Here is a 17,463-nt window from a genome sequence, read left to right as displayed (position 1 = left end):
AAAATAAAAAATCATTGATTTTTTAATCTGAATAAAAAATCAGTTGTTTTGTTTTTTCAATAAATTATGAAATAACTTGTTTTATATTCTCCTGATAACTTCTTTCTATCATATAACTTCTAATCATCCACTTAAACTCTTTTTTTCTGAAGTCTGATCGGAAAATATTAAATAGGTAGGCTGTAGAATGTATTCTATAAAATAGTTTGAAATAATGTTTCTCCTGACAAGACATATCCTGTTTCAAATTGTTTCGGCTTGGATAGGTTTATTCCCGTTAGAAAACTGGCTCGGTTGCGACTTGTTTCGAGGCGAAACAGAACTTATAAAAGCAGGGTGTATTGATTTTTAAATTTATTATGCTTTTTTTGGAAGATGCAGACTAATTTTATAATTGTGTCTGTCTAATTCTAATGGTGATTTGGTGATAAGTGTTTTAGTGTAAGTGTTTTAATTTTTGCTCATTAAATTTATTTTTAACTCAAATCAGTGATCAAAATTTCAAAAAACATGTATTTCAAATCGCCATTTGAATCATGATTTAAATCATATAACTCAAATCATGAAAACTCTGGTCTTATCCTGATGGGTTCCAATGTTCTAATCCTAGAGTTCTTCCACATTATCCTCACTCGATTGGGATATCGATAATCCCCGTGCATTTCATGACATGAAGATATGTGCTCAGGAAGTGGAAATTTGCTGCATCAGTGGTTGGACGTAGTTCAGATAAAATGGGCTTGGTGATTCTTACTGATCTTGAATTTGTTGTCTCATTGCCTTCATACAGGAATTTCAAGATTTTCTCCACTGTTGTCGAATTATCTTGGGGCAGAAGACAAAGTAGATTGGTATACACATCAAATTCAAGGCAGAACTGAAAAATAATTAGTGATTTATTTATAAAAAAAGTAGACAAGAACAAACAATATTATTCCATAGTTTTTTATTGTTTTGTTGAATAAAAAATACATACATTCTGTAGGTAATTTCAGCCTTATATTTTTATCTCTTCAGTATTGGTAAAAGAATACATGCTTAAATATATTTTGATAGGTTATAACTGTATTCAAACTTCCTAAAGAAAGCAGCTTCATGAATTTTTGCTAAGTGCAATTATGTAATTTTTTGTCATCACATTGAATGTAGTATATTAAATCCGAATTTTGAAGAATTTCGAAGTAACCTTCTCTTATTTTCTGTGTGCTTTTTCAGTATGGCCTCAAACGACAAACGCTCAAAATCCCCTCGACACTACTGGTTCTTCGTCTTCTACTGCAGTCACCATTCCTACTTCTATCTCCACGTCCCTTACAACTGATGCGTCAGCATCCTCTTCCGCCTCAACAACGCCATCTACATCTCCAACTATTCCCACTTCTCCGATAAGTGGATTGACGTCTACTTCAACATCTCCGACATCGGCTCTCACTTCCGATTTGACCTCTACTCCAACTGACACTACTGGTTCTAGTTCTTTGTCTTCTACATCAGCAACCACATCTGTCCCTGAATCTTCTATCTCTACATCATCTTCCGCTTCAACTACCCTATCTACACCTTCCACTAGTCCGACATCTCCGATAAGTGAATCGACGACTACCTTCACATCTCATACTTCAGTTCTCACTTCCGACTCGACCTCTACTTCAACCGACACCACTGCCAATGGCACTTCGTCTTCTACTTCAGCTACCACATCTGTTTCTGGTACAACGTCTCCCGCTTCATCAACCCCATCTACACCTTCAGAAACTCCTACAACACCTACTACAACTACCCCAACAACTACAACTACTCCAACAACTACAACTACGCCATCAACTACTCCTACAACGACACCTGCCCCAACCCCTATTTTGGCCATGAACGATGAGACCAGAAGCGTTGAATGGAATCCAAAGTCCAGTGAGTCTGTTATTATAGAAGCAGAAGAAGGATATAAGATTGCCGTTACCATTCTTGACTGTAATATAGATGGAACCAAGGGTGAACTAGCCACTATAGAGTCAGGTGAGGATAGTGGTTTTATTAGCAATATTGATTACATAACATGCTTTTTCGCTTTTTTTATTTGAAACCTAGAAGGCTTGGAAAATTCAAAGAGAACGATTCCATTTTTTGGTTTTGGTCATGCAATATGCAAACATACATGAAAGAAGCGTACCTTGTAAATGGAAGCATCCTACACAATCTGCATGCCAGAGAGGCGAGAATAATTAACTATTTTCACGTCAAGTGTCAGCACAAATTCCGAGATATTTGGTCATTGGAACTGCTGCTCCAAACCGGTTACCGTTTCATTCTATCTATACTTTTTTCAAGTTGCTATTTCGGAAAGTTGATTGCTGGAAGTAACGAAAATGTTAGTTTTTTATCCAAAAGCGATTGTTGTGTAATTTGGTACAATTAGATAGCATCTCACTTCATCAAGCTTTGCTTGATTTCTATGGGAAAAATAAATGAGTTGTTGATATCTATTAACACTGTCAGACATTTATGCACTCCGTTAGGTACATTTCGAAGAAGTACTCAAATGACAAATGGACTGATATGTTCTGTATCTATATCTGTAGAGTAGGGAGGGTGAGTGTAGACCCACAGCACTTAGACCATATGTGACCCATTGTACATCTTCCCTAGGAGTTGTCCTCCTAGGTCATCTTCCATTTTGTACTTTTCAGGAAGGTGGACAGGTCATTAGAAGACATCTTTATATCGGCAGGTGAAGGCCAAGACTCGCCGAGCACACACTCTCTTTGACAACCTTGAGGTGTCTCACGGCGGCCTTCGTGAAGGTTTTGGAAGGTACAGCGACATTACTGTCGTTACGCGGCTTCTTCAACCTTCTTGGGATTCCCTCCATGGAGGTGCTCAAGTAAGAGCGCTATCCTGCAGGGGCAGCCTGTTCCTTGCCTTTATTCAAGGCGGAGCTCTTGGCGCCCGCCGCAGGAAGTGGTGCCCTTGCTGTTGGAGGTGGAGTGGGGGAGGAGGAGGATGCCCTTATAGTTGCTGCCACTCCTGCCTCTATCACTCTCTTTCTCCTTTTGGCCTCGACGCCACAAATGCGCTTACGCCTTAGCCTTTATTTTATCACGAGGTGATCAGCCATGTCCAGCCTCATTCCAAGTGGTAGATTGGGGTGGACATTTCTGTTCATCCCCAGCCACCGCCATAGATTGAGGTGAACATTTCTGTCCAGTCTCGGGATTGGTTTTTGTTTCTTCAGTGTCTGTTTTTGTGTTTGTTTCATTCATGTGTGTTCCCACGAGTAGCAGGAGAAGAGTTGTCACTCTGGCAGAGCCCCGCATTACCATAGAAAGGCTGATTACAATGAGGTTTCGCCCGTTTTCCCAAGGGGATCGTTCGTAACCGCATATCACCCTGCGGCCATTCAGCTGTCAGCACGAGTCCTTACACCTTAGCTTGGGTAGACTGGTCCAAGGTGGCATGTTACGCAAAGGCTTTGGGGAGTTTTGGTTCCCCTCACTCTACTTATTTCTGCCACTGACCAGAAGTCCGATGACCCCGTCCGTAAGGCCACATTGGCTTCCCGAATCGTCGTATTTCTAACATCCAGCATTTGATAAAAATAAAAAAGAAAATGTGTTGTTACTAGAAGTGTGAACAACCAAATAAATATTTTGGGTGAGCAAATGTTACCTCATAAATATTAACAAAGTGAAAAAACGTTTTCTTCCAATTTTTCAGTCACAAAAATATTTATAATCAAGATTGTTCTTTGCGAGACATTGCCACGAACTATCAATTTCTTTAAAATCTACCAGAAATATTTTGAAAGAAACAAATAACAATGCTTCAGGTTTCGTAAAGTTCATCACCTTAATGAAAGGTATCACGATTCGCGAAGTGGTTGAGTCGCAAAAAAAGGGAAGTTGGAAATATTTGTAAAAAATTATATGGACGGACGAATCAAAATTCACCAAAAATGGTTGGTTTAACTGAAATGTTCGGTTGGAAATTTTGAGAAAAAACATACTAGGTCCTTTTTCATGATGAGCATTTAAATGGCAAAATGTAGCTGGATTTTCTTATCTAATGAGTTTGATAGCTGCTCAGATGAATTGCCGCTGAACATCCACTGTGAAATGTAATATTTTCAAGAATACGGGGCGTCTCCCCATAAAACAACAATAGTAAAGAAACATTAAAATGCAATTTTTCCACAAACACAATGGATTGGAAGCAATGGAACAATGTCTGGGTATACACCTAGCTCAACTATCTCACATAATCAATACTATAGCCATCTTGCTAGAAAATTGCTACAGAAATTACATGGACAGACCAACTAATGTGAATTCAACAAAGTAGTCGTCAATTCGAGCATAGTTTGTCATGTAGAATTCATGTTCAGTATTGTTTTCATTTTTCTCCAAATATCCATTATAGAATAAATTGTTTTTCTATTTGATTGTTGTCAGTGATGATGCTGCTATTCATTTCAAATGAAGCGCTACGAAAATAGCAAATGTGATACACCACTGAATTGTGATTTTATAGCTTCATCAATATTTGTAATAAAAGACGCAGGCCCGTATTTGAAAAAAGCTGATGGTGGCCGTGTTGACACGAAATGTTAATCAATGATTTATTGTTTTATCGTTATAGTACATTTCGAATACAATAAAAAAATCTTTTTGTTTATATATTTTCTGAAATAACAATTAATTTAGTAAAAAACGAAAAACAGTATTTCAGTTTTCCCTGTATAACCCGAGAAGGACGAAAGTTCCCGTAAATTTTTTACGACCATTGTACTGTTCCTAACGCTAGTTATCTTTTTTCCATGTAATCGTCTTCATATCTGTTACGGCTTAGAATATATTAATGTTACCACATGATGAAAAAAACGGCTTCTATATATATGGTTTTCCCACAGGAACTTCCGAACTTTGATAAAAATTGATAATGGCCTCTTGTTGAAGCTACATCTGTTAAATCAGTTGTAATTCATTAGATTTGTTTTATCAAATCACCATGGATGGATATAGCATTCAACAACACGTGAAAATGTTTTATAAAAATGGGTGTTTTGTTCGAGCAACGTACCGCGCTTCGCCCATTTTACGGTCGCTATAATCGTCCTACCACAGTGAATTCTACTGTAGTCCTACCGAAAGAACTATTCGCAATGTCTGTGAGAGTGTGCAGGATAATCCGAGGCAGTCGACTTCGCATCACTCACAAGAACTCGGCCTTTTGCAGACCACATTTTGGTGAATTTTTCATCGTGACTTGGGCCTGCACCCGTACAAAATTCAACTGACCCAGGAACTGAAGGTAAACGACCATAGACAACGACGTGTGTTTGCTGAATAAGTTCTAGAGCAGTTAGCAACTGACCCTAATTTTCATCGAAAAATCATCTTCAGCGATGAGACCCATTTCTGGATGAACGGGTACGTGAACAAATACATTTGTCAAATTTGGGACGATACCAATCCAAATGAAATCCTGAAAAAGTCACTGTTTGGAGTGGATTTTGAGTTGGCAGCGTTATCGGTCCATATTTCTTTGAGAACGACGTTGGCCAGGTCATCACTGTCACTATAGGTGATGAGATCCAACTTCTTTTGGTCTGAACTGGATGATCTCAACATCAACGACATGTGGTTTTAACAGGACGTGCTACATTGAATAGCATGCACGAGCGATTTGAGGGCATGGTCATGTCACGTGGAGATGATGTGAACTGGCCACCGAGATCGTGCGGTTTGAGCCCGTTAGACTTTTTCTTGTGAGGTTGTCTTGAGTCGCAGGAATAAGCAAATAAGCCACAAACTACAGCGGTCCTCATAACCTATGCCATCGATCAAATTCAGCCTGATTTATGCACCATAGTCATAGAAAATTGGATGTTTCGGATGCGCCCCACCCAAAGAAGCCGTGGCGGACATTTGATCGATGTTATATTCCACACATAATGGCATCAATAGGTCTTTCAAACGATTGAAAAATGTCGATTTTATCTCACACACACTTTTTTTTTTACCTTGGGAGCTGTCTGACTTGTCCATTTAGTCCAAGTCTCCAGAAAACACTGCAGCCTCTTAGGCTTATTGCGTTTATTCTCCATTCTTCTCATGACACCCATTCCATCAGTCTTGTTTCCTGTACTAGTTTGTATAGGTTTCGTGTTGGATGTTCGTCATATTCTTCTGGACGTAATTTCGTACGTCCATATATTGCCTGCCTCCTGTAATTCAGTGCCTCACATTCGCATAAGATGTGTAGAGCTGTTTCTATCCCTTCGTTACATAATCTGCAGCTGTGGTCTCCGTTATACAGCCCCATTTTATTCAGGTGTCCTCTAAGCGGACAATGACCGGTTAGTAACCCTGTTATTATTTTGAGCCCTACTATAATGTATAATGTATAAATTCAGATGGGGTACAGTGCAATTATATATTACAATATATTACTATATTGAAGTAGTTCTTCGGTTCTTTTCTCGGACGGTTCCCTAATGAAGGTTCTACTGTGGTTATTGCCAGGTACTTTTGTCCAGTACTCTGTGTGCTTCTTATTGGTCCATGTCCCAATCTAGTTTCGTATCAATGATTTTGGTACCCCAGAGCTGGTTTAGGACATATATGTGAAGTTGATGATCCGCGTCTAGCGCATTCATCAGCTTTATCATTACCCGTGATTTCTGAATACCCTGGCACCCAGTACAAAGTTAATTTGTTCCTGTTTGCATGTTCATTCAGTTCTTCATGGCATTCCCAGACCAGTTTTGATGTCACTTTCGGGTTTGTCAGAGCCCCTAGTGTGCTCTTGCTGTCTGTAAAAATATTAATCCTCATTACTTTAAGGTCTCAATTTAATAAGCCTTGCACACTGCAAGATAGCATACACTTCCGCCTGAAAGACGGATGTGTATAGTCCCAGCGGAGAGCTGTAGTTTAAAATTATATCCGCTCGGTATATTCCAGCTCCCGTTCCATGTTTGGTCTTCGATACATCTGTATACCAGGTGTTTTTTCCAAACATGTTTTCGGGATGACTAATGGTCTTCCACTCTTCACGGCTTATGATTCTGGCCGTGAAGTTTGTGTTAAAGGTGTACTTCGGTGTTATTTGGTCCTTGCACATATTCAATATGTGCTCCTCCACTTGTTTCGAAATTTCTGTTCGGTCCGATCTTTTGTAGTTCGGTGAGTTTTCCAGTCTGAATTGGCCCATCCTGGCCTCCCCCATTATCACAAAGTGTAAAGGAGGTAGATTCAGGAGTGTCTCCAATGCAATTAATTGTTGGGATAGTTCTCATTGCTCCCGTCATTCCCAAACATGCAAGTCTTTGCACCTTGCCTAGTTTGTTGATGGCGGTCGCCTGCTTCATCTTTGGCCATCAGATCAGATATGCGTATATTATCATGGGTTTAATCACCATCGTGTAAAGCCAATATACCATGTCTGGTTTTAGCCCCCATGTTTTTCCATAGGTGCGTCTGGCGAACATCAGTGCTACCTCCGCTTTCCTCTGTATCCTGTCCAAGTGTTGGTTCCAGGTCAGTTTGGAATCTAGAATTACTCACAGATATTTAACCTCCCCCGACACTTTTATTTCTTCACCTCGAAGTTTTAGAGGACCGAAACCCTCTGTTTTAGTCATCTTTAGTTCTTTTAGTCCAATTTCATTATTTGACTGCATTTCATTGGTATTTTTTTTCTAGATATAATATGTGTTCATTGTAAAGTATGTTATTTCTGTTATTTTATTATACTTTGTAGTTAGTTATAGTCCCTAATTATAAGCATTCATTGTTTCTTGGGACAATAAACCGAATTGAATTGAATTTAGTCTCACACACACTTTGTTTTATTTAAATTTAAAGATAAAAAGTGCCTAATGAAAGGTGCACCGCAACGTGGTGCAACCAAGTGCAAAACCTGGATACCAAGAATTGAACACATCACATATGCACGAAGTCATCAACAGGGGTTGCCCATCTCTGCACTTGCCTGCTGATGAGGGTAGTAGCCAGAAAAACTTGTCCGTGGTTTGACTTTTTGGGTGTTATCTCCGCGAGATTTCCTCCTTTTGATTTACATCAAATACACTCGTTGATATCTGAGAATATTTATATTCCGGATTCGGAAGTCACGCAGGAAGCTATAGCTAGAATAGAATAGAAAGTTTTGATTCAGTCAAATTGAAGGAATTCTTCATATACACCATTCCAAATATTTTCGAAATTACATTCTGAAAAACAAAGATATGGGGGTGGATTTATGAAAAGTCGAACACACTCTATACTGGATACAAAAAATGTCTGCTTCATCCTAAACCTAGAAAATACACATAAAAATTGAAACGACTTCTACCCTATAGGAAGAATTAAACATTATCAATGGATGCTAGAGTAAACTACTCTTAAATATTCGAATATATGGTTTTCTAGCTTCAAAAAAAATATCCATTTCTGTTGCCAGCTTGCTTCTCTAATTCTTCCCTGCAAATGGAAACAATTTTTATCATGGGTTTGCATCATCCTAAACTCAACACATATCAAATTTAAAAAACAATTGTTCATCGCTTAGGAGGAAACAAAAACTAACAATTGTGCAGGAGTAAACTACCTTCAGACAACCTTGAAATTACGTAAAAAATTCAATTCAGTCAATTCAGAAGGTTGGATAAAACCTAAAATCCCGACTTTATTTGGTATTTATCGAAGCTAAATATATCCTGATATTTTTCGTTTTAATAAAGTTAGACATGCAATCTCTACCAAAACACACACCAATAATAATAAAACTAAAACTATTATTAAAAATAAATCTTTTATTATTGTATTTTATACATAAAAAGATTCTAAATCTATCACACTAATCTGCCAAAGTAATTTTTAATATAATTCAAATTTAAAAATTTAATTTAAAAATTTAATTTAAACACTTGATCCTTTCGTACTAAAATATATTAACTATTTAAAGATAGAAACCGTCTTGGCTCTCACTGGTTTAAACTCAGATCATGTAAAATTTAAAAAGTCGAACAGACTTAATAATTCAGCTTCTAGACCAAATTCAAATTTTAACCCAACATCCCTTAGGTAATTTTTTATTCTAATCAAAATATGTGGATCATTTACTCTCTAATCAATGTTTTTTTATAAAAAAAGTTTTTTGAATTTTTCAATCAACCCAACTAAATTATTTCACAATCATTTATAATAATTCTTAAATTAATAATCTTGAACATAATAAAACTTTATAGGTTCTTCTCGTCTTTTAAATGAATTTAAGCTATTTAACTTAAATATAAATTTCTAAAATAATCCAATTGAGACAGTTTTCTTCTTATTCAACCCTTCATTCCAGATTCTAATTAAGAAACTAATGATTACGCTACCTCAGCACGGTAAATATACCAGGGCAATTTAAATTTCAGTGGGCAGGTCAGACTTCAGATAAACTTCAAGAAGACATGTTTTTAATAAACAGGTACATTTTTAGCCAAATTCCTTTATTTAACCTAAATATTAATTTAGTTATGCTATACTTATTCTATCATTTTTCTTTATTATTTTTATTGTAATGAAAATTTTATCAAAAAATTTATAATAAATATAAATAATCTTATAAATTAAATTAATTTTAACATCCTTCTATTGATAGAAAATCTCAATCTCACAATTTTAACTTTTAAAATAATTAGTGAAATTTAATTTTTTAAGCTCATCCCCAAAAATATTTTATATTGATGATAATAAATTTATAATTTAATATATCATTTCCTATGAAAATGTCTTTTTACACCTCCCATTTTCTAATCACTTAATAATAAAACAAACAATATTCAACTACAAAAACTAAAAACAATAATTACAACAGCAAATAAACTAAACACAATATCAATTTCCGACCGTTCATTATAACTAATCCGATGCCCGTGGGACCGTTGAATCCTTCGATACTACAGCACTGAAAGCGTTGGATGAGAATATCATTTTAAGAGCGGTTGAAGGACCCCGGCAACTCGGGCGGATCACGTGGTAAGAACCCTACTGGTTTTATCATTCTACTGTGGTTGAAGTCATTTTTATTAAACAACAACTCGATCTTACGCAGAAGATGGCAGCCTAACATATTAATTGGAGATCCTTCTAGATCTACATCCTCTCCATTTTTTTTCTGAAGAGAGAGGCTAGATAGACTGCATATAGACTGTAATGCAGAGTGCAACAGACTGTTGGTTCGGGCGAAGGAAATATTAAGAGCAGATAGTTGTTGATTCACAGATGGATCAAAAACATCCTCCGGTTCTGGTGCAGGTGTTTTTAGTCGCAGACCCAGGACAAAGATATCTGACATACAGTCGCCTAGAAACCTATGCGACTGTATGTCAAGCGGAAATTTACGCTATTGGAATGTGTCCGAGAAGATGGGAAGAATCCAACCTTATGCACAAATCAATATAAATTTGAATTGAAAGGGTTATATATTTTTTAATATAATAAAAATATTCTCGGACAGTCAAGCGGCGTTGGAAGCACTTGGCTCCTACCGAGCAACGTCTAAATTGGTAGCAAATTACCAAAAAAAGACTGTCTTCGATAGGAAGACTCAACAGATTGTCTCTGGTCTGGATTCTTAGCCATACTGGCCTAGAAGGCAATGAGGCTGCTGACTCCCTTGCAAAGGAGGGTGCTGCAAGCAGCTTCATCGGACCAGAACCTGTCATCGACATCGCTTTAGACTTTGCCTAACAAACATTGAACTCCTGGCCGGCAAGAAGATTTATGGACTTCTGAGGGTTGTCGCTCGTAGGGGTGCGACAGCTGGTTAACGGAAAAACAGATTTTTTTTAGATCACAGATTTGTTGGACTACAGTATGGATGAACTACGATGTCTAATAGGCCTTCTCACAGGTCACTGTCATTTGAATCATTATATGCAGAGACTCGGACTGTCGGAAGAGTGTGTGTGTCGCCTCTGTTTGGAAAATGATGAAACAGCAGAGCACATACTTTGTGCCTGCCCCGCTGGGAACCGAATCAGGTTTTTAGATATTGGCAGAGCCACACTCTCACTATCTGACCTGAAAGATCAATCGCCATATAAACTAGTCGGCTTCATTAAGAAGCTGGATTTATTTGGTAGAGTGTGAATAGGTGTGAGCCACAATAAACCTTTGCGGGTTGCGAATAGACCCACTCACTTTGGACCTAACCTAACCCAACAACAGAGTCCAAGGAAACTTCTTACGTCGTGCTTGTTCTTCGTTGTTGGCCATTCTTACACTGCATTGATTTTCTCTGAATCCATTCCATTTTTTTTTGAGGACACAACGTGTCTCAAAAAATGCATCTTCATCACTCAGACTGGTACATCAAACTATTCTATAATGTCTTCTATATAATAGTAGATAATTATAAAACTCAATTAGTTAAATTATTAACTCTGGTAAAAGAACTAGATTTTGAAAAAACAATAACAATACAAAATTACTTCTAGAAATTTTTTTAGGTAATTTAGGGATATGTTAATTATTGGAATTTTATGTTATGTGATTGAGTTTTGGCATAAAATAGAAGTATTATTGTATTGTAATTGTTTTTTCTAAATCTACCTATTTCATCAGAATTCAGCATTTATCTAATTATGCTTTTTGTAATTACCTACCGTTATATTAAAGGTATCGTAGTATAGTTTGACATATCAGTCCAACTGTTGAAGCTACCATGTAACGCGTCTTGAATGAAACTTGTATAATTATTATTATGTATTGTGTTATTAATTTTCATCAAGTAACCAACGCGTTGAGAAGAGTGTTTTTATTTCTGGTAATTGGAAAAAGTGTTTTTGGATTTATATTTTGAGTTACACACAAGCAACTCAAAAAGTAAGAAAACCCCTTCCTCAGAAATTGCAATAAAATTGAATGTGAAATTTGCAAAGTAGATAAAAAATTAAATTTCCACTGATAAAAACACCGATTCATTTTTTCACAAAAATATCAACGACGCAACCTGTTAGGATTGAATAAAGTACAACCAATAGATTTTCAACGACTACTATATAACGTCTCTCTAGTTATCAAGTTTTCTGAATTTATTTTTCAGGTATACAAGGGGAAGGTCTCCTGTTTACCTACAAGGTCAAGAGTAAGCCTTCATATTTATTCAACAATAATGTATTATACGCTGATTACAGCGGGAAAGGAACCAGCATATTTCATGCGAATTTTTCGCGAGTTGGTGAGTACCTACACATTTAGAAATATTTTTTGTTGAAGATGTATACATATGAAAATATTTAAGTCGAAATGAAATGAAAATTATAACAAGCTGTAATATATTTCCGAAAACCTATTTTGAACATAGAAACAGCCAAGTAACCTAACCTAGCTTATTGAATTGTAATCAAATCCGACGAGTCCAGAAAAATAGATGAAGTATTTCTATCATTTTGTTTATTCGAAAATAACAGTAAACGAATGACCTTTTTCTCCGAAACAAATATCGCGACAGAAAAGATTATAACCCTTCTTGGTTTATGGTCAATACAGTCTTTCATTTCCAATGATTCGAGGGTCCTACATTTTCAAATGCAGAGCTGGTGTGTAGTTTTCAGGCTATTTCAATGATTTCGACGAAATCACAACAAATTTCATTCGTAGAGTAATGGTCAAAAACTAATGTGTTACCTAAACGTTTTCACTAATCATTTCTTTGACATGAGAAACACTTGTCAACTATGATTTTCAAAAAGGTCTCAAATTTGAATTAACGAGTTTTTGCAATCTTGCTGGTGTAATGAAATATAGAAATTATCTCGAAATACTTTTCAGATTGTCAGTTCCAAGTTTCAGTAATGAAATAAAATTAATCATAAATCAGGTGTGTATCTTCTTATACCGGCTCGTTAAGTTGAAAATCATAAGAAACTGATGAATATCCTAAAATTTGGATGGAAATATTATTGATAATTGAGCCAGTCATATAAGTGATTTATTCAAAAAATAATTCATTCTAAAATTCTCACTAAACAGATCTACGTAAACACACATGCAATGGCTTCTTCGGGCGTGTATGGCGAAACACGTGTTACGTTTTTGTAAAACTGTTTAGTAAAAATCTCAAAATCAAGTGTTTTTTAAATACGTTATGAATTTTCATCAAGTATCGGCAGATTCCATCAAAAACCATGTGAGTGAATTAATTTAGGTATTTCCATGGCACAGTATGGTATATCAACAACACCCATGAAAAAACTCGGTGACATTTTGATCAAATAACTTGAACATAGTTGAACATAACTTGAACGTGGTTGTCGTCTTTCGGGATACAGGTTCAAATCCATTTCCGATGTCCTAACACTGTTTCCATCGTATTTGTAATGAATTTGTATCATATTTCTTTTTTCTTCATTCGTGAAAGCCATTTTTCGCCAAAAATTCAATGACTTGTATAATAACAAAATATCATTGAGCGTAACAAATTGAAATTCAAATTTAAAAACATCAAAGTCAAAGCCTATTATGATAAGAATTAATTTTTTTCAATATCTCCAATTCTTCGAAAAAGAATGATAACTTTTGATGCATCTTTGAAAAGGTAGAATCTAGTTCTATTCAAAACAGAAAGAATCCAATGTAGCGCCCATAAAAAATAAAGTTGATGATGGTGGCCGGAAGACGAAATGTCGGATAGCAAATTTGAAAACACCATTATGTAGCAGGGAAAAAGTGACAATGTGAAAGTGCAATTTATTTTCGAATCCTTTAAAAATAAAGCCGGAAAAAAATAAAAACCATTTTCCGAAATTTCTGTTTTTTTTCGGATATCTCCGAATATACTCGGAATTTCGGAATTTTCCCAACTGCATATTGTTAGTCAGATAAATTTGCAACTTCGCCCCAATTTAACCATCTTCGTATCTCTCATAGTTTCCGAGATCCCAATGGTGAGGATCGAATTTGAAACACCCTGTTACGAGCGAATTTCTTCATCTTTTGGCAAAAAATACAGTGCCTATTCTTGGATGTGTAATTTGTTTGAAAATTAACCAACTATGGCGAGATATATTAATCTATCAAACTTTCCAAATTCTCTTCAAAAATCAGAATGAATGTCAAATGATACACCACCTTATACTTCAAATTTTTCCTTTTCGCGACTCAAAATGTCATCCGTTATTGAAATGTAGCACTGTACTCTATATTTCTAGCAACGAAGTTGTTGAATGAAGCCTCTATGTCTATGTCCTCTTTCAAGGACGAAATATATCTACTGTGACCCTCTGGAAGGAGGTTCCCGACAATATTCTGTCATTTTTTCTCGTCTCCTCGATGTGGCATCATCTCTTTAATTGCAAAGGTCGCACCGATTTCTCTACAATATGGCAACGATTGACCTAGTACTACCTCTTTTGAATTCTACAAGTTACTTTCAATGCCAAAGTGTAGCTCAGCTACTATGGAGTTGTTCTACCAAACTCTTGAAGACTTGCTGCTAAGCAGATCTAACTCCTTTGGTAAGCAAGCTTTGAACCAAATTCAGACTTTTACTCATTTCCTCTGTCATCTATAGATCCGCTCTTTCCAAATTTACTATTACTGTTATGGCCCGTATCAGCTCACTGTAATGCATTTTCTATTGGTTAGGAACTTTTCTATTTTCCAGTCCCTGGCAGTTTTAGTATTGCTGTTTGACTACTGCGGTGCATTTACCGGAAATAGTTGTTCAAGCCACCATGCAAGTTCGCGATCAAGCTTCTTAAAGTTCATATTTCATTGAAAGCATTGTTAGTTTTCACAGTAAATTAACGTCTCAGTAAGTAAGATGCTCGGGGATTTCAGTACAGCGAGAAGTTCCGCTCCTTTGCTCCTGGGATAGGAATATGTGTTTTCGTTAGCTTGTTTTCCAACTTATTTAAAGATTGCTAGCATTTGGAACATCATTGGATGTTGATTTTTGTTATATAGTGGAAGGGTTTGGCGATTCGTCGGAACTCTAAATTTTTTTTGTAAAATGTGAAAAGTCTAAGAACACTTTGGATTATCCTTTGGTCTAAGCCAGTTTTTTACAACTTCGATCTTCATTGGTATGATCCTTATTCTTGGTCAACATATTATATGGACAATGACAGGCCATTTCTTACGCTGATAAAACCTTTCCAAGATTATTAAGATCAATAAAGATCCTCCATTACGAATTCATTATGTAGAAAAACTAGGTGAGTTTCCCATGCGAGACATATTAGAACCAGTTCCATCAATCTTTCAGAATAAGCTGGAGCATCACACCGTCTAAATGGAAGGATCGAAAGAAACAATTTCCATTTGAAAATAGCTATTATTTGTCCAACTTGATATGAACAAGGGATTGCTGAGTCTCCAATGATACCTTCTCAGAGCCCGTCATATCAGACTTTCGCTATCACTATTTCCGAAACGTTTTTCACAGCATTAAGCTCCAGAGCAGCTATCAAAACAGTATTTATCGCAAGATAACGACCTAAATGTGAGATTTTCTGAATCTGTCACTAATATATTTTGAAGTCGATAACGTATTAACATGGAATTCAAATTGAATTAAAACATCATTAAGGCAGCCAGCACCTAATTCGTTTGTAACTTTTCAGTTAATTTTAATAACCTCTAATCGGGTTAAAGTTTTTTGAACTCACATTTTTTATTCGTACACTTATTGTCAGCATGAATTTGAGATTTGTGGTGAATCAAAAGCTATCCCGTAAACTAAGCCAACTTTGTTTCCTAATTAAAGTTCAATTTATATACCTCCGCACTCTTCAAAAAAAACTAGCAGTAGGGTTGCAGTTTTCTATTTATTTTTTTAAGTTTATATATAATATTTTATATTTCTTACACATACATAAATTTCATATTAGGTGCATCCTACTCTACTTGACTCTTCTTGTGCTATATCTTTGTATGGAATGTTAGATTTTCGGAAGTACAGCGATTTTTAGGAATATTATTATAATCAGTATAGGTACTCTCCCATTTCATTTTCAGGTGAACACCTCACAACGACCACAACAGAAATAACATCATCTACTCAATTTGTGCCAACACCCAGTGCCTGGAACTCGTCAACAATTACTGTATTTTTGTCAGGGAGAAATGCATATGAATACCAAAAGGAAGAAGTCATCAATAAGTTCAGAGATGATCTACGGAAAATGGCCACAGAATACTGTTCCGATCAGAATTTTCATCTTGGCGAGAAAATAACGTAAATATTATAGAAAAAAGAGAATTTAATTCACCACAAATACTGCTTCTATATACATCAGAACTGCCAGACACTTTTCGTCGCGGTTTCACCAACTGAATTGGCATCATCAGGCAGTGAACTTTACTAATACATTAACTTCAGTTTTGCCTTTTTATATCATACAGGTAACCCCAAATAAACCAGTTCAATTAAGTATAATTCACACGAATTTAAAAGAAAATAAAGGATATAAGGTTGTGTGGGGGAGAGACTTCAGTATTATTTTCAGTATTTGCCGTTGTTTTCAAATCACTCTGTACCATGAACTATCTGTACCAAAAACTGTCGGTCTACGTGGTGAAGCAAACGAAAAACACATCTCACACAAATCCATGGAACAGTTAACACTGCCACCTTTATATATTGTAATAATACGGCTATGCTGTATTATGTTGTTAATTTAATTTGTCATCTGCAGTCACCAGATGCGGATTTTTCCACATCAAATTTTGGATGTCAAGGCAACTCCAAAAGAAGCTTGAATTCGGCCTCCTGAACAAACAGCAGGTCTTTAGTTGCAGTTGAGACTGATCTTAAGAATTCGCAGACACTTCTTTCTAAGAGTTTACCTTGCTAGGTTCTGGAAGAAGATTCGGTTTCCAATCTAATACTACTATATTCAAAAATATAAAGTGATCATCTTCAAGAAGAAGATCAAACTAGCTTAGTAAAGCTTAGTTAAGATGGTCGTTAATTTTCTGTCGTTCTCATCAATCGGGCCCACACACGACGTGGTTCAGCGGAAAAACCATATTGCGCTTAGTTGAGAGACCTATATATACATGGTCTGAAAGCTGATATATTTTTTTCTCCCTTTGTCGGCCCAATAAGTTGATTATTTCCTTAACTGAGCGCTTTATTAACGGAACATAGGTGGTTTTTGTAAACATTTCTCGGCTGGTCGATCTACAACCGTTAATTTTTGCTTTGACGTTGTATTTCTCAGTCGTCATTAAATTTTACAAGGCGCGAGTTTGGCCTTTAAATTTCTGAACTAACATGAACTTTTCTATTATCGAAAAAAAAAAAAGAAAAAACTAGAAAACGTAGCCTTTGCTAAGTATTACAATATAACCTGTCCCTGAGCAGCTAGGGATTTAACTGATCAAGTTTTTGGTTATCATCCTGTCAACCTTTTTTTTTGAAAATACACTTAATAATGAACGGTTATTTCCACTTCATAAGATA

The 17,463-nt window shown here is 36.1% G+C and overlaps 1 protein-coding gene across 3 annotated transcripts in view; it reads left to right on the top strand.

The window, feature by feature from the left end:
- Positions 1–17,463, top strand: part of LOC111504437 (uncharacterized) — a 60,708-nt gene that overhangs the window by 5,460 nt on the left and 37,785 nt on the right. For all 3 annotated transcript variants that reach the window (XM_074186058.1, XM_074186057.1, XM_074186059.1), the window contains exons 2-4: positions 1,216–2,013; positions 12,097–12,231; positions 16,014–16,233. In XM_074186058.1, coding sequence (XP_074042159.1) covers positions 1,216–2,013; positions 12,097–12,231; positions 16,014–16,233 — 1,153 coding nt within the window. The remainder of the gene's footprint in view (positions 1–1,215; positions 2,014–12,096; positions 12,232–16,013; positions 16,234–17,463) is intronic.

The sequence above is a fragment of the Leptinotarsa decemlineata genome, unplaced genomic scaffold (genome assembly GCF_025532065.1).
Source record: "Leptinotarsa decemlineata unplaced genomic scaffold, Ldec_3_MD MMD2_tig00078422_RagTag_RagTag, whole genome shotgun sequence".
Classification (NCBI taxonomy): domain Eukaryota; kingdom Metazoa; phylum Arthropoda; class Insecta; order Coleoptera; family Chrysomelidae; genus Leptinotarsa; species Leptinotarsa decemlineata.
Note: the sequence above shows the minus strand (reverse complement) of the source record. Positions and strands in the feature narration are given on the sequence as shown.